Source organism: Ailuropoda melanoleuca, chromosome 3 (genome assembly GCF_002007445.2).
Source record: "Ailuropoda melanoleuca isolate Jingjing chromosome 3, ASM200744v2, whole genome shotgun sequence".
In the NCBI taxonomy this organism is placed as follows: Eukaryota; Metazoa; Chordata; class Mammalia; order Carnivora; family Ursidae; genus Ailuropoda; species Ailuropoda melanoleuca.
This window is the reverse complement of record NC_048220.1, coordinates 96,487,608-96,509,549: the sequence shown is the minus strand read 5'-3', so window position 1 is coordinate 96,509,549 and position 21,942 is coordinate 96,487,608. Positions and strand designations below refer to the sequence as shown.

Below are 21,942 nucleotides of genomic sequence, written 5' to 3'. Positions count from 1 at the left end.
TCAAGAGTTGGCTGCTCAACTGATGAAGCCACCCAGGCACCTCAAAAACTCAAGGTAATTATACTAAGTGAAATAAGTCAGACAGAGAAAAACCAATAGCGTATGATCTTATTTATTTATGGAATCTAAAAATAAATACTGAAGTCATAGAAACAAAGAGTAACTTGGTGGATGCCAGGGGTGGGTGTATGAGGAGATGGCTGAAGGTGGTTAAAGGGTTACAGATGTTCAGTTAAAAGATAAATAAGATCTGGGTATCTACAGAATGGTGACTATAGTTAACAACTCTGTATTGTATACTTGAAAGTTGCTAAGAGAGTAGATCATTTCTCAACACACACACACACACACACACAAGGTAACTTGCGGTAATGGATGTGTTCACTAACATTACTGTGGTAATCATTTCACCAAATATATACTAAGATGGCATTGTACATCTTAAACATACACAATGTTATATATCAATTATATCTCAGTAAAGCTGGGGGAAAAAGTCTACCCCATTTAACAGGGTATTGTGAATTGAGGTAAGAGATGTAAAAGGCCTTTTATTAAAACTTAAACTTTCTAGGGGTGCCTGGGTGGCACAGTCATTAAGCGTCTGCCTTTGGCTCAGGGCGTGATCCCAGCGTTCTGGGATTGAGCCCCACATCAGGCTCCTCCACTAGGAGCCTGCTTCTCCCTCTTCCACTCCCCCTGCTTGTGTTCCCTCTCTCGCTGGCTGTCTCTGTCAGATAAATAAATAAAATCTTAAAAAAAACAAAACAAACAAACTTAAACTTTCTAAAAGTCTGAAGAATTGTCATGTTAATTTTAAAATATTCATGTCAGAATTATATTAATTACATTAAACACCTGGGTGTTGCCTGTGTCCTTAAGCATCAGTTCTTTAAAATAAAAAGGCCTTGTTTACTTATCTGAGGGGGTTGTGAACAGCTCAAGTGAAATAACATCAGTGCAAGTGCTTTAACTATGTGCACAATTATGTTATTTAAAATTCCACTCAAATTTCATCATGAAAAATTCTCTTACCATAAAAATTCATTATTAGTACATGACAACCTACTTAAAAAAAGACACACACACACACATCCTTACACCAACAATTTGAAACAACCAAAGAATTTGGACTTTGAAGAACATTCTATATTTAAATTGTATCCTAGGTTATGAAAATGCAAAGTTATCCCAAAAATACTTACATAAAAATAACCATCAAAATCCTATAGAACAATTTCATTAAATAGTTCTTTATTGTAAAGATCAAATGTGAAAATAATGGTGATTTGGGAACATAAATATGAAATCAATTTCTTAAAAAAATGCATGTAAATTTAATTATCCCTGGAAGTTTTGTTTTTTTTTTAAATGGGCAAAATATCAGCAATACACCATAAATGCTTGTATTTCCGCTCAGAGCAGTGACTTAGAGTTGGACTGCTTTTCACAGCTAGAGTTCCTCATAACAGCTGAGAGTATCCTATCTGCACAGCAGTCAAGTTACTCATTATCTAGAATGCTGAATATAAAATCGTCAGCTTCCAAATGTTTGGTGGGATGAGGTACAAAAACATTGCAAAGAGCTGACAAAGAAAAGAGATTCAAAATCCTATTCCATCTCAAATGACCTCTGTGTGTGACCTCCAAAAAGGAGACAGGTTATGAAATCAACGTTTTTGCCCACCCAACAGGGTATGTGATTGAATCATCAAGAAGGACGCTGAAACTGTGCCCAGAAAAGCAACAACACTGCAGAACAGGTCAGCATAAGAAGGAAAATAAACATGCACATATACACCAATCTTGCTCATCATATGGCCTTCAGCAAGCATATAAAATAAATTTTAGACACTGAAAACAGTCCCTCGAAACAAAAAGCATTCCACCAATCCACAGTCTGTGAATGTTTTAACTGATCTAAAGGCCACATTGATTTTGCAATTGCAAAGAGATAATGTTTATGAGAGGCAAAGACAATTGGGATTTCCTGTGTCACCCTGCCTGGCATCACCACCTATTTTCCCAATCCCGTTGCAGCTTTATGCACCAATTCCATACTTTAAATGCCTGGAATAGTGCTTGGTCTCCTTCCAGGGTCTTAGGATCTTCCTTTTATTGCTAGATCATGTCTTCCCTCCCTTATACATCTCTCCCAAGGATTTAGAGATGAGACAAAGAGGTTGGTAGCATAACTGAGGAAAGATACTGTATTTCCCTCCACCAGATTTACTGTGGTAGCAGGACCTTTGCAGGACCTGTGGTCTGAACATGAACCAGAATAACCTTAAAGCAGAATTCAGTCTAGCAGAATTCTTAGAAAAACTTACAGCTTTCAATTTCCAAAGTGCAGTTTTGTTCATCCAGTGGGTACCGCCTTAGGTCCATCATGCAAGCAGCTGTGGTTGTGATTCTAGAAGAGAAATAGTGACGATATATACTGTTAGCTGGTCCATGGCTGGAGTTGGAAAAATTAAATCCAAGTATCAAAGATGGCAGAACTGGGCCTCTAGGAGACTGATTTAGCCAAAGTTCTAGCAAAAAAGGGTGTTACAGCTTTGGATAACCATTTTCCTTTATAAGCCTCAGGCTGATTTATTAAAAAAAAAAAAAAAAGAACTAAATCAGTTTTTCTGAAACTGTGGTCCATTACCTACTTACACCAAAATCACCTGGGAGTGTTTGTTAAACAGGCAGTTTCCATGCTTCAGAATGTCTTGGTGTAGGGAGGGATGGTCCCAGGGCTCTTTATAAGCATCACAGGTGATTAAGAATATCAGCATAGATAATTCCTCTTCCACTCACATTTGTGTCCTCCCCCTCAAATCTAATCTTCATTAAATCTTGGCTTTGAGTCATCATATTTGACATTTCTATGCATAGTGTAGTCCTTTGCAACTGCTTTAATACAACACACAATCAGCTTTTCATCTATTGCCTGATTTGCTCTATGCTGAGTAATCTGATATTTTCATGACCTGTTAGAAAGCATTCTCCTACGGGCTGGCAGAGTTATTTAGAACACCTGGTACCTTTTTTATTTTATCAGAGAGATGTGAATATGTGCCTTTAATGTCTTTATATTTCTCTATCAACATTTTTCAGTAATCTCTTATTGAGGATCTACTAAAAGGAGTCAAAAAGCGTATAGTACTAAATGATTTGTTAATATATATTTTCTGATCAATAAGGCAGCATAATGGCATAAAAAACACAAGTTTTAGAATACAACGGACATAGGTATAAATTCTATGTCTCACTAACTGACATCAACACAGTTAATATCTCTTAACCTACCTTAGTTTCTTTACCTCTAAGGGGATATTATTAACAACAATAATAATTACATAACAAGGTTTCTATAAGAATTAATACTTTATATAAAGAATATAAAAGAGTACTTATATATAGCAGGTCCTTTACATCTGCTGAAAAAAACTAAGGGAAGAAATTGATATTGAATTTGACCAACTTTGGCTCCCTCTACTCTGAAAGGCACTTCACTATAAACTGGGAATACAGAGAGAAGATACGGCCCCAACTTGGGAGAGAGTCCCCAGATGGACATTTTACACTGAAAGGTTGGTCAGAGTTTACAAGTAATCTAAGCAGACAAGAGTTTATGAAATTCCTCAGTTAGGTGTGAGAGTCCCACTCCTCAGTTGTACAATGGAAATAACTGATTAGCTTAATGTAAGCAGTTCATGCCTCTTTAGTTTGATTACTGCTTCATTAAGGTTTGTGCTCTGTTAATTTTTGTTTTTCTTTTTCACAATAAGTGAGTATCCAAGGGTAATATTCATCCCTGATTCCTTCCTTTCCTTCACCAGGAGATAGCTACTCTGCCTCGGCTCCTGGCTCCTTTTCTTCTCCAATGCCTCCCTTAAAATCTACTGCCCCACTGCCTCACCTCATATTATTCCAGTAGATTGGTCTCTGGGCTTCTCCATCTGCCTCCCAAATATCCATTATCTACACAGCTATCAGATCTTTAAAAACATAGATCTTATCCCTCCTCTGCTTAAAAGTTTTAGTGGTTCTTCCAACAAAATCCAAAGTTTTGGCTGTGTCCTACTGTGCCCTGAATAATCTGCCTCTTCCTTCCCAATATTATCTCATACCAAGTCCTTACTCACTATCTTCCAGTCTGTACATTTTTTCTTTCTGCCTAGAATATGTGTCTCCCTGACCTTCACAAGTCCTTCTCTTCTGATCCTCAGGTCAAAAATCACCTCCTTTGAGAGGCTTTTCCCAAGCAGCCTACCCAAAGTGGCTGCCTTAACTAATGCTGCATCTTACCTGTTCATTTCCTTCAGGCAAGTATCAAGTCTGAAATTATCTTGCTTTTTTTTTCCCTTTTAAAAATTTAAATTAGTTTCAGGTATACAACATAATGATTTAACAATTACTCAGCAATAAGAAAAGAATGAAATCTTGTCATTCATGACAATGCAGACAGATATTATGCTAAGTGAAGTAAGCTAGACAGATAAAGACAAATACCATATGATTTCACTTCTATGTGGAATATAATAAACAAAGCAAATGAACGAACAAACAACAACAAAGAGAGAGAAACAAACTGGTGATTGCTAAAGGGCAGGGTTTAGGGGGATGGGTGAAGGGGATTAAGAAATAAAAACTTCTGCTTCTTTCTTTTTTTTTAAGTACTATTTCTCTCAATTAAATGTAAGCTGTTTAGAGGCCCTGTAAGACAACCAATAAACATCTGTTGGCTAAACAAAAACATGAATTATAAAGAAGCAAGCAGTTCGTTTTGCTGATTATAAATCTTTTATTTGGAGGGCTTTGTATTATTTCTCTTCTCTTTTTCAACTTTATAATGTCCTTTAAGTTTTAGGTATTCTTATATTTTTAACAGTAAATAAATTTTAATCCATTTAATTAACATTGTGTATATAGTACTAGACTTTATCATATCAACAAACTGATTGTTTCTGCTTTCAATGGGACTTGTCAAATACTTGCATTTTATAAATTCTAAAATTATATAAAAATTAACATTAACATTTAATTATTTACTCGGGGCTTAAAAATGACAACTTATTTTGGCTATGAAAATACTTGACTGAATTTCTCACTGGTCTTTCTCTTTTTTTTTCCTTTCCTTTTCTTCTCTTTTCTTTTGTTTTCTTTCCTTTCTGGTTTTTTTTTCTTTTATAACATGTAGTTACAATCTGAATTGCTACTAACATACAGAAGACTGTGCTATGTAGAACAGAAATTGTCAACGAAAATGAAATAGGTATATGATGGGCGTAACAAAACTTCCATGTTACTTTTGTAAAATAGCAGAAATAATCCCCATCTTCAGGAACTAGAGAAAATTAACTTCATCTGACAGAAGGAACACAAAGGACATTAAAGGTACAAGCACACACAAATGATAAAAAAAGAGCCATAAACAGATGCTCAACTATGTAAGTGAGGTGAAGCTTGCGATAGCTACTATAAAGGTTGTGGTTCGCCTTCTGCGGATACATATTCATGGCAACTAACATCTGTGAACTAATGATGTAAACATGAGTGCTGTGAACAAGAAAAATAAATTGACTAATGCTATTGCAGAAGAAATGAGTTTCTACCCATATTTAAAACAGAAAATAGATGAAAATGTTTTGTCACATCAACATTTGTATTTACACCAGTGTTTTACTTTTTTAATGCTATACTTCACAAAACAAAAATGTATAAATATTTTCTAGACAATGTTTATAAGACATTTGTGTCTCCTACTGGGTGAAAGCAGAAACTCTGTAGACAAAATAATCCATTTGGAGTCCTGTTCATACAGACCAGAATGAGTGAGCTGGGATGAATCACTTAGATCCCGTAATACTTGGATGCTCCTGAACACGTGAATTAAAAACTTGTCATCCTAGGGGCGCCTGGGTGGCACAGTGGTTGGGCGTCTGCTTCGGCTCAGGGCGTGATCCCGGTGTTATGGGATCGAGCCCCACATCAGGCTCCTCCGCTATGAGCCTGCTTCTTCCTCTCCCACTCCCCCTGCTTGTGTTCCCTCTCTCACTGGCTGTCTCTATCTCTGTCGAATAAATAAATTAAAAAAAAAAACTTGTCATCCTAATTGGTTGTGAGATGATAAAAGCAAGAAGAGACCTGTCTCATAAAATGTTCTGTAACTTCTGTTATGACCACCTGCTAATGAGCAGATACAGTGATAACTCATTTGACAAGTGGTTGTTATTTGGAAATATGCATATGTATATGTTTGTATACATGAAGAAATGTAGAATACTCATACACCTATATTAAAAGCAAACACACCCAGACACATTAATGTGCAAAAAATTGTTCCATATTGTATATAGAACTATATCTAACAGATTTTAATACAAGGTACAGACGTGTAACAAACTTGCATCTTTTCCACATGATGTGTCAAATTAGGAACTACACCTGTTTTTGTCTTATTGTATCTCAAGCACTTTGACAGGTCCTTGTCACATATCACTAATCCAAGATTAAAACAGTAATATTGATAAAATAAAGAGAAGAAAAAAGAAAGCAATCGTCATAAGCATTCTCAAACCGAGAATTTTGAAACAGTCCTCTATATTAAGTGACTCATTTAATTTATGTAAAAAGTTCTAAAAGAATAGATTTATAGAAGAAGCTACTCAGAAATGAATCTTATTCAGAAAAGTCTAATGATCAACATCAAAATCTATTCTTTGGAACGTTATGATTTATAGCAGTGCTAAGTTTCTCTAGGAATATGTCAATACAACAAATATATTTAATGGGGTTTTCATGAACATGCCTCCCTCAATCCTGAGAAACATCCTTAATGGGCCTTAAATTACTCAACACTAGTACTAGCAGTCTTTGAAGTGAAGCTAGTAACTCATTATGCAGGTATCCTGATTAAATTTTAAGACCACTGTGAAATATATAGAGATAGCTTTGTCTTCAATCTCAGGAAACGGTCAATGATGCTTTCAGAATGTACCTCATTTACATGTCACAAATTTTCTCCAGTTACAAGTGGAAATATGCCTTTTTGGAGTTGAATACTATTGCATGATGAAACCCACCTTTGGGGAATGTCAATATTCTGACTGGGCTAAAAGACCTTTAGAGAAATCTTTTATTCCTTAGCCATTGGACCTTGTCAACCATGAAATTCTGACACAGTACAAGAAAACATACTTTAAAACAGTCACTAAAGGCACCTATAAAATCAGGAAATACAATAGTCATGCCAGAATTTTGCAACAAAGCCATAACAAATATTTTACAGTGTCATTACCTCAGATTTAATGATGCTACCATATCATTCTGAGATTGAATATGATCAAAGGTAATTATTAAGTAATAATAAATGTCTTTGCCTCTCAGCCGGTAGGTAATAACTCAAAATCATAATCAATGTGACATGTTTTGGCCCTTTCAACAGACTCTTTTTTTTAAAGATTTATTTATTTATTTGAGAAAGAGAGAGGGAGAGCGAGGGGGAGAGGTACAGGGAGAGGGAGAGTGAGTCTTAGGCAGACTCCATGCTGAACGTGGAGCCTGAAGCAGGGCTCCATCTCATGACCCTGAGCTCCAACCAAGAGTCCCATACTTAACCAACTGCAACACTCAGATGCCCTTCAACAGAGTCCTCAGGATGGCTTCAGGCACTTGGATATACGGTCAAACAAGTACCTTAACAGGCGAGAAGCTTGTTAGGATTTCAATCAGAGATGATAAGAAAGTGACTGTGGACTTCTACTTTGATTTCTTTATCTAGATAACCACCCAATTATTCTATGCACACAAAATTCTTTTTTTCAATATCTTTATATTTTTTTAAGAAAATCAGATGCCTATCTCCAACTATATTCAAAACATGTTGTTCTAATTCACAGCATGCTTTCATTTTGTTTGAAATGTACATTTACTTAAAAGCACAACTTCCTCTAATTACAAAGGATAAAGGAATCCTATAGCATGAGTGGGCATCATCACTAGAGAAAAATTAGGATGTTAAAAACAATTATCAAAAAATATATTGATTTTTTTTTTTTCTGGCTGTTGAACTAATTAAAGACTTCAGGTGGTGGTGTGGGAAGATTAATACACTGAATTTAAGCATGAGGGTACAAACTGAAATTTTGAAAAGTTCTAAAGAGCTCATCTGAGTCACTTTCCCAAAAGGTACTTTAAAAGATTTGCTTCTGTGTCTTCAAGCAGACTTGATATTATTTTGTGTCTCACAACCACTTTTGTTGGGAAACTAATTTCTCACAATATCCCTCTTGTGATATGCTCTTGCATTTTGTAGAGTAGGTAGAGCATTGATACAAGCCTTAAATGACTTCAGCTTTGCATTTTGCTGATAATAAACATACTTCGTATTAACTGATCACTTACTGAGTTCCAGACATCACCTAGTATTGCTTAAATGTATCATCTCATTTAATATCAGTGTCCTATTATTCCCCTTTTATAGATAAGAAAATTGAGGCACAGAACGGTAGAGTGTTTTTCTCCAAAAGTCACAGCGTGAGTGGTGGAGGTCAGATTTAAATTTAGGATGTTTGACTCCAGAGCCCATACTTCACTACTATGCTATAACTAACTAGCTTGTTGACCTTGATAAAGTCATTTAGCTTCTCTTGGGAACTGGCCGATTTCTGAAATCCCAAATGAGCTTGGAAATTCTGTAATCCTATGAAAATACATTACATGTTCTGTGACCCTGTATATTTTGTAATTGTGTTTTACCCACACATTCAAATGCTGTATTTCACAGCTGTTCATTCTGTTTTAGTCAATTATGCAGATTAGCCTACCCCAGACAAGCAAATACAGGCCTCTCCCCAAGGAGTCCCACTTAATATTCTCCCCTGATTGAAGGTCTCCCTCAGCATTTTTCTTCCAGCCTATGCTCTTGATTTACCTCCACAGAGTCCTGTTTAAATTAAAATCTCCAACACTCATGCATAATTGTTTTTAAAAGCTCTTTACAAGTCCTCATATAGAGTCACATGCACTAGTATGCTCAACTTCGTAATCACCAAAAAAAGTAAGATTGCTAGCAATCATGTTCCCATTTCATAAATCGTGCATTTGAGATTAGAGCTATTTGTACTCTTCTGCAGCTGTTTGGCCTTCTGTGACTCTTTGCTTTTCTGGAATCTTATCCTCTGTAAAGATAACTGTGACCATGTAAGGGCTACATGGTTTCTGCTACAAATCCAGGTGCTATTATCAAAGACATTTTCTTAAATAACATGCCTGTAGCATCCAAACAGCAGTATTGAACAAAATCTCACTTTACAAGTATATAAATCCCACTCAATCAAAAATATTAATCGATATGGACATACAGTCTAAGCCTTTATTCTTCTGCAGTCACTCCCTTGTTTACCAAGATTTCCCACATTGCATTCCTGATGGTCTCTCCTATGCAAACTGTGTGCTTATCTCAGGAATGAGAATATGCTCACTTCTCTCTAAGTTATGTCTTAATGGAAGTCTGAGTCCCTGAGAAAAAGTAATCATTCTATTTTTTGACTCATAATCTAACAACTGAAATTTGATTTCAGATCAATGTAAGGGATTTATCTGAACCAGAGTCACTTACCAACTGGGGGAAAGACATATAGCTGGGACTCAGATTATCTCAGCAAAGATATTTGTTTTGTTTTGCCTTTGAAATTTAAAACAATGTCCAAGTATGCCAGAAACTTTTTTGCATTCATTAAAATATGCTTAAAACATTTAATTTTGATTTTTAACACATTAGAGTCATACCATTTCAGAATAAGTTAATCAGTTTTACTAGCAATTTTTTTGTTTATTTATTTTAACAAAGTAAGTGGTTCATAGATGTTGATTTATAGCTAGCCAGTGACAGGCTGAGGTTACAACCTCACCTGGGTCTGTTGCCACTTCTTCCAAATCCCATCCAGTATTATTTTAAAATATAAATTACGCATGCTAGATGTCTTCCATCATCTCTCCAGCTCTACCCTCCAACCTTATTCACCATGTTCGGTGGCCTTACAGACTACACAGACTTCATAAACTGTCTCCCTGATTCTCGGGCTTCAGATTGGATTTGGCCAATGTGGAGCAGACCAGGAGTTTAGAGGAGGGAGGAGAGCTGAGACCAGGGCAACTGTTTCCTAGGCTCCATTCCTGTGGAACTTGTGTCCAGGTTCCCCCAACCAGGCCTTGTTCTCCCTCTTCAAGTCTGGCACACCAGGGAGTGGATGGGCAATCCCCTGATCCTATCTCTGGGAGGGAGGAAGTGCTGTTCTCTTCGTAAACTTCCCTTTTAATACATTGTCTGCAAATTATCCCATTTTCAGTATGCCATCTGTTTCCCGTTGGGGCCTTGACTGATAAAATATATTGTAGAAATGTATTTAAAACCTGAGGTTTTTAAAATTAGGCTGTCAAAAAATTAGAAGCATTCCATTCCTGGATCCCTTGTCTTGGGATTGTAGGCATAAGCGGATGAAGGTTCCCTCTACCTTAAATGAACTTCTTCCTTCTACGACAGCAGTCTCAGTTCATCCCAGCCCACCTAGGTAGCCCTCCACCTTAGCTAAAGTAGCCCTAACCCCCCCTCCCCACTGGTCACTGTCATATCTCATTTTACTTCTTTCATTATACTTGTTACTATCTGAAATTATCCTGTGTATGCATTTGCTTGTTCATTATTTTCTGTGCCCCTAGGAGACTCAGGGTCTATCTGAAGTAGGGTTTTCCAGTAGACCCTGAAGGGTGCTCACCAAGTATCATCACCTATGAAAGAAAGGGAGAAGAAGCAGGTTTGGACACACAACATGTCAGCGCAGGATTCAGGCCCAATGACATGGAAGTTCTGGAGGGAATATTGCCATCAGAGTACTAACATGAGCCTGAAATGGCCTTTAAACCATCTCTGCCCCCTCCACCACTGCTACACACACACACACACACACACACACACACACACACACTCCTTCTTTGAGCAACCGGCATCCAACATCTGAGGAAAAGACATACTCTATGAAAAGATCAGAGCAACATTTTTTTGTAGTAGATCCAGCCTTTAACATAACCTCACAACATATTTTCCCTGCAGCACATGGTTGCAGCTGTGATAACATTAACCAGTAAAGGGAAATAGGCTTTACTGCAGCAACAGTAACAGTTATAACTGCTGTTGTTTTAAACATGAAAAATGAATTACAAAAAGCTGCCTCCTATCACATACTGGCAACTCACCTTGCACTTCTGCTCCAACAAAATCCACAAACATCGCAGTCTCTGGACTTTCTGCCACTCTGATCTCTGATGGTAAAGATTTCCAACTAAATGGCAGTTTTGCTATTTAAGAGTTAAGTCTTTTACATAAAATAGGCACCAGATATTTGGAAAAAATGCTTAACACCATTAGAAACCACAAATTTGTAGAAATACAAATTAAGCCATGATTATTATTGCTTATCTAATCAGCAAAAATGCAAAGGAATTGTAATATTCAGTACTACAGATTCTGCAGGGAAACACACCCTCTTACGCTGGTCGTAGATCTGTGTGTAAATCAGTATAAACTTTCTGGAGGGTAATTCAACAACACTAATCAAAACCCACCAAATGACCAAACTCTGTTCCTGAAATTCCACTTTAAGAAATTAATGTGAAAATAAAATTATGTAAAACTATATACAAAGATGTTAAGTACAACTTTAAACTGGGAAGAAATGGAAACATTTTGTACTTACAAAAGATAACTTATAAGGATAGTTAAATGCATTTTGATTTAGTAACATGATGCAATAAAAAGCACTTTGAGAAGAGTGTGGACATAGAAAAGTGCTCTTGATTTTTTCAGAGGAAAAACATTAGAAAGAAGTGTAGTGCAATTTCATATTTATTTAAAGAGGTATGTTGGTGCACAATTAAATGACCAAAAGTATACTAAAATAAACAGTGGAAATGTAGTTGGTATTTGTTTTCTCGTATTTTCTGTAGTTTTACCATTTTTCTGATGAATGTATATTGCTTTTCTCTCTGAAAAATGTTATTAAGGTAATTTTTTCTGTCTGCTTTAGTCTTGACCAAGACTATTCATTATTATTCACTTATTCTATTTGCAGCAGCATTTGTTCTGTATTGAGAATGTTAGAAAATGCCCAGGATACTTAGATTCCACTGGTTGGAAATATTGGTCACATGCTAATTGAGTCAAATGTTGGTGCTTCAATAAATTTCCTATGCTATTAAATGTTGGCAGAAATGTCAACATTTGATGATGGATTCTCAAGGTAGAAAGGATGATTAAATGATGTACAGATATACAGACATACAAATCACCTGATGAGTGAATTCCTCTCATAAGACCTCTACAATTATTGTTCTAACGCAAACCTCTCCAGTGACTTGGAACTCACTCTGTGTGAAAGGACCCTATTCCATCTTTGAAAAGCTATGATTACCAGAAAGTTCTTCTATATTTACCAGAAGTTTCAGTTTCTTTAATTGTAAATTGTTTATCCATATACTTCACAGTTTTTTTGTCTAGGGAGTGTTTTTATTTTACTTAATGATTAATTAGGGTTTTTGATGTTATTTTGTCATCAAAGCTGTAACTCATTTACATTTTTGTTTCTTAAATTGCTTTATGTCGAGACAGTCCCTGTCCATCCTAAGATGAGATAAAGTTTTTGCTATATTTCTGTTGCATGGTTTCAAATTTTATAGTAATTCTTAAATCCATCTGGAATTGATATTGATATACTGTGTGCACTGAGGACATACCTAACATCTTTCATGGAAACAATGGGCTATGATTTTTTGACTAGCAAATAATCACTTTTAATGTAATAAATGGTGAGAATATGCATAAACTGGGATTCTCATAATTATTGATAAAAATATAAATTGATTCAACCTTTATAAAGGGTAGTTTGGTTATCAGAACCTTTCACATACTGGCCAGTAGTTTTACTTTTGGAAATTTATTGGGGGAAACAGAGAAGAGGACAAAGAAACATGTACAAGGATACTCATCCTTGAATGACACATAGTCGTGAGTAGCGGAGAACACAGTGTTTGGTAAACTGATAGTATAAGACTCTCATACACATAAACACAGAGATCAAGAATAGGTGCCTTGGAAATGAGCAGTCTGGAACTCAGGTCTTGATTCTGCCTCTTGCTGTGTGACCTTGAGCCAACATATGAAGAGGAACTGCTACAATGCAAAAGGTCCTTCTGAACTCTGGACAGTTATTTAGTCAGAATTCTATGGAAGCATGACCCTGAGAATCTCACCAAAAAGCAATTAAGACTAACTTTCTTTTGACTTGTGGAAATCATTTTATTTATCCAGAGGTGTTTAGTTACTTAGGATGGAGTTTTGAAATGAGTGTGGGGGGTGACGAATATAGGTCACAGCAACTAAAAACTGAAATTCAGAGAGCCCCATACAACTAAAGATTGATTAGAACAAAACAGGGGCGCCTGGGTGGCACAGCGGTTAAGCGTCTGCCTTCGGCTCAGGGCGTGATCCTGGAGTCCTGGGATCGAGCCCCACATCAGGCTCCTCTGCTGAGAGCCTGCTTCTTCCTCTCCCACTCCCCCTGCTTGTGTTCCCTCTCTCGCTGGCTGTCTCTGTCTCTGTCAAATGAATAAATAAATAAAATCTTAAAAAAAAAAACCAAAACAAAAACAAAGAGGGGTGCCTCGGTGGCTCAGTCAGTTAAGCATCTGACTTCAGCTCAGGTCATGATCTCAGAGTCTTAGGATCCAGTCCCGCATCAGGTTCCCTGCTCAGGGGGGAGTCTGCTTATCTCTCTCCCTCTGCCCCTCCCCCTGCTGGTGTGCTCCCAGGTACTCTTTCTCTCTCTCTCTTTCTCAAATAAATTAATAAAATCTTTAAATTAAAAAAATTAGAGGCTAAATTGGGAAAAAAAAAGTGTATTTGAAAAATTCCTACTAAAACACATCTATAATGCGGGGTTGTTTGAAAACACAAGAGGAAAAGAAAAAAAAATATCATACCCAAATAATGGTATACTTTCTTAAATAATGGCATACTTTCTTAACAAGTTTAGTTGACAAAATAAACAGTTAAAGCAGAATAAAGTGGTTCATAGTTTTAAAAATGGGGTCACTTTAAAGGAGGCTTTCAAAGAAACAGGAAAGTCTCACAAGAAAGCATAAATGCATTAAAAATGACAATTTACAATAAAAATTACTCAAATATTATTATAGCACATTGCAAAAAGATGAGAATGAAAACAAGCACATCCAATTCTGGGATGAAAAATGAAAGCTGATAACAAGGTATCAGAAGGGGAAAGGTGTGTAGCACTATTTTTATATGAACAATTTCATTTCATCAAAGCTGGGAGAGGGAAACAGAGCTGGAAGAATGAGAGAATGGACAACTAAATTAAAGAATGCCCACAGTGTTACTATTTTGCCTAAACTGCTGTACTGGTCTCTCTGTCTCTCTGTCTGTTCTCTTTCTAGGAAAAAAAAAAAAAAAGAATATGACAAAATGGCTTCATAATCCAGTGAAGTGTTACGGGGTATTAAAACCTGAAAATTAATTGTTTAGCAAATGGCTGGATGAGCTCTGCTGTTCCAGCTGGAGAAGAGAGAGTGGACTGATAGATATAATAACAGCCTCTATTTATATGGATGGCTCAAGGGAGTGATGATCTGCTGTTCCCATTTTCTCCTATGGACCAAATGGAAGCTATGGTCATAAATTCTATCATGAAGGACGTGGAAGATTTAGGTTAAATAAAAAGATGACTTGGCTGGTCATGAGGGCTGTAAAATAATGAAATGGCTCCCGAGGGTAGATGGCAGATTTCCCTTTCTGAAGATGATGTGTAAAGGACAGGCTCATCTGTCAGCGTGATGAAGGCGGGGGCTAACCATGGCACAAGGAGAGTCTTAGTGACAGGCTGTACTTTCTGGTTCACTAAAGTGGCACCTATCTTTAATTTTTAGATACCGAAGCAAATGCCCAAATCCTTTGCAGCCTCAGCACACCTTTGCTAATTTGGCTTGTAATGGATTTTAGCTTAATAAAACAGACAATTAGGGGCGCCTGGGTGGCACAGCGGTTAAGTGTCTGCCTTTGGCTCAGGGCGTGATCCCGGCGTTGTGGGATCGAGCCCCACATCAGGCTCCTCCGCTGTGAGCCTGCTTCTTCCTCTCCCACTCCCCCTGCTTGTGTTCCCTCTCTCGCTGGCTGTCTCTATCTCTGTCAAATAAATTTAAAAAAAAATAAAAAAAAAAAAATAAAAAAAAAATAAAACAGACAATAACTTGAGGACTTGCTAAATGTAATTAAATAACTAAAGAGTTGTAATACAGCCTATAAACGTTAAGTATTTCAATGCATGCTTAATGACAACAAGAGCTAGGTAAAGATATATTTCTGTCTAGTAATTATTAACAAAACCATTCAGGACTATCCTTACAGCACTGAGATGCAACATTATATGTTGGTCATAATTTTTGTGCTCAGTGTTCACATTAGTTAACACATTTGTGGTGGTGTAATACTACAATGTTGCTAATGAGTAATTACATCTAAAGCAATTATTTTTAATTGATTAAGATGTATTATATCACTGTGATACAACCAATTTTATATTTGCTTTCTCATTAGACTTCTTGTCTTCTCCAAACCCCACCCCCACCCTCACTCCAAAGCATATTCAACTGCCTTTTCTTGACAGGAAAAAAAAATAGACTAATATTAGCCAAATGCACACCATCCCTGAGAGAAATACAATGAAACAAACTAATATCTATTAATTCTTAACTGGTCATTAGGGAGTTAAAGAGAGTATAAGGACTTTGGGTTGGGTACGTATCAATTTAAAAACCTAAAATTTGCAAGTTTGTTATAATGTGGTAAATGAGTTTGAGAAAGATTTAAGCTCCTGAATTATAATAGACCTTAGTGCCAATAAAGAATTGATCAATATTAATCTATCTATAGTGAGTCTACATTTTGCATGGTGCTTCTAAGAACTGGAGAAAATATTTTACAAAACTATTAAGATGTGGTCTTTGGCCTTAAGGCCTTGAAATCAAAGCCCAGATACAAGATCCAGGAAGGAACTGATTTAGGAGGATATTAACTGTATAACCTTGGATTAATTATTTAACCTCTTTGAGTCTCAATAATAATAATAATAGCATGGCAACAATAAGGGCATCTGCCTCTTAGTATGGATGTAAAAAACTGAAACAATACATAGAAATTGTTTAGCCTGGAATAAGCATTCCTACAAACTTTAGGTATAAATATAAAATAATTATATTTATTTTTACTTATAGTTATTATTATTAGGCATATGTGTTAATTATGAATAAATTGTATTATAAGATCTCCAATAAGGAAGATGACTGGAAGCTGAAACATCCATTGCAGAGAAAACGAGTTATCAGCTAGGTGATGGAGAACAGATAAGATTTTGCTAGACAGCCTACCCTTTGAAGCTTTGAAGCCAGGCACTGGCTTCTCCTCTCTAGCTATGAAAGTCTTAGGAGGTATTTTCTTTCAACAGAAGTCTGTTTTGTCTACATGGAATATCTGTTGTTTAGTGTAGTCACCTTTATTAGTTACCTTAGCGAGACCTTCTAAATAACTTGCGGCAGCTTCTATGTCAGCACCTGCGGTTTCACCTCGCACTGTTCTGTTATGGAAACGACTTCCTTCTTAAATCTCATGAACCAACCTCTACTAGCTTCAAACTTTTCTTCTGCAGCTTCCTCACTCTCTCAACCTTCATCTATTGAAGAGAGTTAGGGCCCTGCCCTGAGGTAGACTTTGGCTGAAAGGAGTGTTGTGGCTGATGCGATCTTCTATTCAGTCCACTAAAATTCTCTCCATATGAGCAAGAAGGCTGCTTTGCTTTCTTATCATTCATGTGTCCACCAGAGTAGCACTTTCAATTTCCTTCAAGAACCGTTCCTTTGCTTTCACAACTTGGGCAGCTGGCATAAGAGGCTGAGTTTCCCTCCTATCTCGGCTTTTGACATGCCTTCTCCCTGAACTAAATCATGTCTAGTTTTTGATTTAAAGTGAAAGCCAGATGTGTGAGTCTTCCTTTCACTTGAACACTAAGAGGTCATTGTAGAATTATTAACTGGCCTAATTTTAAAAATGATGTGTCTCAAGAAACATGGGGGCTTGAGGCAAGGGAGAGAGATGAGGGGAATGGTCACTTGGAGCCGTCAGAACACACGCAACATTTATCAGTTAAGTTTGCCATCTTATGGGGTGCAGTTTGTGATGACCCAAAACAATTAAAATAGTAGCAATAAAGATCACTGAACACAGATCACTGTAACAAATATAATAATAATGAAAAAGTTGAGGTATTGTGAGAATTACCAAAGTGTGACACAAAGACATGAGGTAAGCAAATGCTGTGGGGAAAATGGTGCTGATAGACTTGTTTGCTGCAGGGTGGCTACAAACCTCTAATCTGTATCTGTGAAGTACAATAAAACAAGATATGACTGTAGTTAAAAGTTGAAAACCACTTAAATATTCTAAAGTACAGGGTTGGCAATGTGCAGCACTACCCACAAATATGCTAGATTAAGTAGCTTCAAAAATCATACTGCAGAAAAACGAAGGAACAATATTAAGTGAATAAAGAAAATTATCAAATGGACATAAAACATAATCATGATTTTATGTGAAAAAAATATTCAAAGAATACAGAACGGAACTCTACCTGACCTGACAATGATAGATACCATGAAGGTATTTTTTTCTTCAAAATTTGATATTTTTTAAAATACTTTACTGGGGTGCCTGTGTGGCTCAGTTGGTTAAGCATCTGTCTTTGGCTCAGGTCATGATCCAGGGGTCCTGGGATGGAGCCTCACTTCAGGCTCCCTGCTCGGCAGGGAGTTTGCTTCTTCCTCTGCCCCTTACCCCGCTCGTGCTTGCTCTCTCTCTCTCTCACTTTGTCTCTCTCTCAAATAAATAAATAAGATCTTAAATAAAATAAAATAAAATAAAATAAAATAAAATAAAATAAAATAAAATACTTTCCAAATTTTCTATGACCAACATTTATTATTTAGGTAACTGGAAAACTAACTCTTAGTCTTACTGAAAAAGGAAGGGAGAAAGAAAGAAAGAAATGACATCTCTTGAATAATTCCATATAAGATGGTAGGCAGAGGACTCAATAATTATTCAAACCTCCAGTGGCTCATCATTTTACAGATACATGACTTTACAATAATGCCAAAAATTATGCTGCAAATCCTATCAGCCGATATAGTCTATAGACGGGCAGCTATGGGATGATATATACAGATAGAGATACAGATAGACATAGATACAGCTATGGATATGGATACGGATATAGATATAAAATGATGTTTTAAACTGAATAATCTATGAACAAAATCTCTTACCTACAAAATATGTGGTTGGAATTTAAATTTATAAGATTTGTTCCTCTATAATGTAGGAGCTATAGCTAAGAAAGGAAATCATTCACAATTTATGTATCTTTAAATATGAAGGCTAACTTTTGTCAGTTATAATAACCTATGTGTTCACAGAAAGGTAAAAGGGGCAGTACAGAGTAACTGTTACAATTTCAGACGTCAGATAGACTTGGTCCAATATTCAGCTCTGCACTCACCAGGTGTGTGATGTTAGGTACTTATTTAACTTTTTTGGAATTTCACTTTCCTCTTGTGTAAAATACCTACTTCTTGGAGTTAAAGTATGTAAAGCATTTAGTATGGTGTGCCTGGCCCAAAATAACTACTAATAAATGTGAATTAAAATGAATGTTTGAATAAGCAATAAATGAATAGAAAAAATAAAGAAACATGGAAATAAGTAAAACATCATGAGCACAAAGTATATGTTTTGTGTCAATTTGGGGAATGTATTTAAAATGATATATCTACTCTTGTGCAGAATCTTCAACTAGCACATGGAGGTAGCCAGTTTGCTGGCCAGTGGCCCCATGGAAAGCTTCATGGAAACTAAACCTTGCTATCCGCTATGGAGAATTTTAACTAAGAGTACCAGAGCTCTCCTCCTGCCAGCACAGAGAAATGGGTGTGTGTGCTCCTTCCCAGTGCTGAGCAACCTGCCTACAGCACATGCATAGCGTCACTGTTCTGGGGACTTTTGGATTCTGTGGGTAGCAGCTACTCAGTGACCATTACCTGGGTCAGATGGCAAAGAATTCCCAGCCACTGGCAATTGTCTGCTGTACCTTGCCATTGCATTTCTTTTTCATTGCTCTTCTCTTTTTTTGATCTTGGAGTCCCCCTCTAGCCCTGTGACATGTCTCCCCATCTGTTCGTGCAGATGGTGCTATCCAGAGAAGTAAAAAAGTCTGGTGTCCCCAAATCCCTCCTGATTCAGTTGGTTCTCTTCAACACAGAGCAGCGGAGAAAATAAATAAGGAATTGGAAGGCACATTTTATTTGTTTCTTTAAAAGATTTTATTTATTTATCAGAGAGAGAGAGCACGAGCAGGGGATCAGGGAGAGGAGCAGAGGAGAGGAAGAGAGACGATCTCTAGCAGACTCCGTGCTGAGCACAAAGCCCAACATGTGGCTCAATCCCACAGCCCTGAAATCATGATCTGAGCCAAAACCAAGAGGTGCCCCTGAAACCATATTTTAAAGCATAGAAAGGTAATGGCTCATATAAAGATAGAAAGGTAATGGCTAATATGCTCATATAAGCATAGAAAGGTAATGGCTCATACTCATGTCCAGTGTCTGGTTTGCAATGAATGCTGTCTGCATAGGTAAACACTTACCCTGACATTCTCCTGAATAAAACTGTGTTTTCAATAGCTGACAGCCCTGAAATATAGAATAAAACCTCCCACTGCCCCCTAACCCCCACCAGACCTTACCAGTCAGCAACTACACTAATGATCTATGGAAATTTGCTCCATGTATATTTTGTGCTTTTTTTCTATTCATGCCTATGAAAACTGAAAACTTGCAAGGACAAAATAGCTTTTTGAAATGAAGGAAGGTTGTCACTAAACAATAGTAATTGATTTTGCACAATTTTAAAATACTGCAAGAGATGAAATTGAGCCAAGCATCCCACTCATGATGAAGAAAACAAAAGCCTGAGCTTCAATTGAAATGAACAAAATCACAAATAAAGGAAAAGTAACCCTGGGATATAGTCTCTTCCTTGTATAAGATGTCTAAGATTTTCATAATAAAATAAACACTAAAACTAAAACCTATCCAATGACACAGACTAAATTCAGCCCCTAAGGCAATTTCAGAATCTTAAGTATTCTCAAATTAGAATGTCTGATAATTCATATTATTTGGAACTTGGCCTCTCAGAGTAAAACACTGTTTTTCTTATGCCTAGACTTTAGCAATGCATTTTCACTCCTGTCTTGATTTCCCCCTCTGTCTTTTCAGCATTCAACCCCACCCAGCCCCTGGCCACGCATGTAGTAGACAGACTTTTCCTCCTTTAGAGTTAAGTCCACCTTCCACAAATAAGGATCAGACCTATGGTTTGTCTCATCCCTTCATCACTGGGTGATGACTGATTGGGCAGAGATTAAGTAACTTAACAAGGATCCATGAACTAACCCTTAGTGAGTAAGTTTAGTGAAGCAGTGAGATGTACAATTTTGTCACATACTAAATGGGCTAAGAAAGAGCCAGATGGGAGTGGGGAGCAACATTTCTCATTATCACACCACAGACCTCTTTTACATGGGCAGAAGACCATGTAAGACCATGCCCTTGTGTCCCTTATATATAACTTCCAAAAGGAAAAATCAAGTCATGATTCCAGCCAAATGGGATAAAATACTTACAATTTTGTCACATACTAAATGGGCTAAGAAAGAGCCAGGTGGGAGTGGGGAGCAAAATTTCTCATTATCACACCACAGACCTCTTTTACATGGGCAGAAGACCATGAAGACCATGCCCTTGTGTCCCTTATATATAACTTCCAAAAGGAAAAATCAACTCATGATTCCAGCCAAATGGGCTAAAATACTTACAATTTGCAAAAAAAATATTGTTCTGAGCAAATGTAAATGCTTCTTTTCTTCACACAGTAGTCAACCCTCACTCCCCCCACTTCCTGCCTTGCTTCCTATCACACAAACACAGAACACATACAAGTGTGCATGTAGGTGCCCACGCAAACACACACAGTTGAAATAATAATAAATTTTTTGAGGTGTGTGTCTGAAAAGCACTAGCTCTCATTAGAAAGTGTTTTCTCACTGACTCAATCTGTGGTAGAAAGCTAATATGGGTCACCTAAATTCCACATTCATACAATTCTCTTCACCTTCACATCTCTGTATATCTTTTAAAATATACAGCACAGCAAATAATAAGATAACATAAGAAAACACCACACCAAGGGAAGTTTCTACACAGTCAACTCATATTTGCATTTAAGTCACAACTTGAAAAGCTGAATTGATGACAAATGCTTATTCTGTCTTTGTTTTCAGAATGCTTTCTTATCATCTGCTTAGATAAATGTCACCTCAAGCACCATCTCACTGCTAATGTAGTCGTCCCCACTAATAGAAATGCACACAGTGTCTACTAGGTAGGACAATCAGATTTTTCCACCTTACTAAAACATAATAATCTTTGATAATTGGGTTCTCCATGATACTGTTTTGATTTTATGCTTCTCTTTTTCTCCTCTTTATTTACCTCGGTATGCAAATCCATTGTCTAAAAACATTAGATGCCATTTTGCTGGAGTCGCTTGCATTGAGACAGAATGATAAATCAATTTGAGATAAGCCCTGCAGAGACCACAGATCCCTTCCAACTGATAAACAGAGTCAGGTAGTTACACTGATAAAGTAGGAAGTGCTGTGGACAAATTGCTATTACTTATTCATTCATGCAGACATTTACTCAACAGGT

The 21,942-nt window shown here is 36.8% G+C and overlaps 1 protein-coding gene across 5 annotated transcripts in view; it reads right to left on the bottom strand.

Annotated features, from left to right (window-relative positions):
• The window catches only part of GABRB2 (gamma-aminobutyric acid type A receptor subunit beta2), a 237,378-nt gene that overhangs the window by 119,112 nt on the left and 96,324 nt on the right, over positions 1-21,942 (bottom strand). For all 5 annotated transcript variants that reach the window (XM_034656770.1, XM_034656771.1, XM_034656772.1 and 2 more), the window contains one exon: positions 2,331-2,413. In XM_034656770.1, the coding sequence (XP_034512661.1) occupies positions 2,331-2,413 (83 nt within the window). The remainder of the gene's footprint in view (positions 1-2,330; positions 2,414-21,942) is intronic.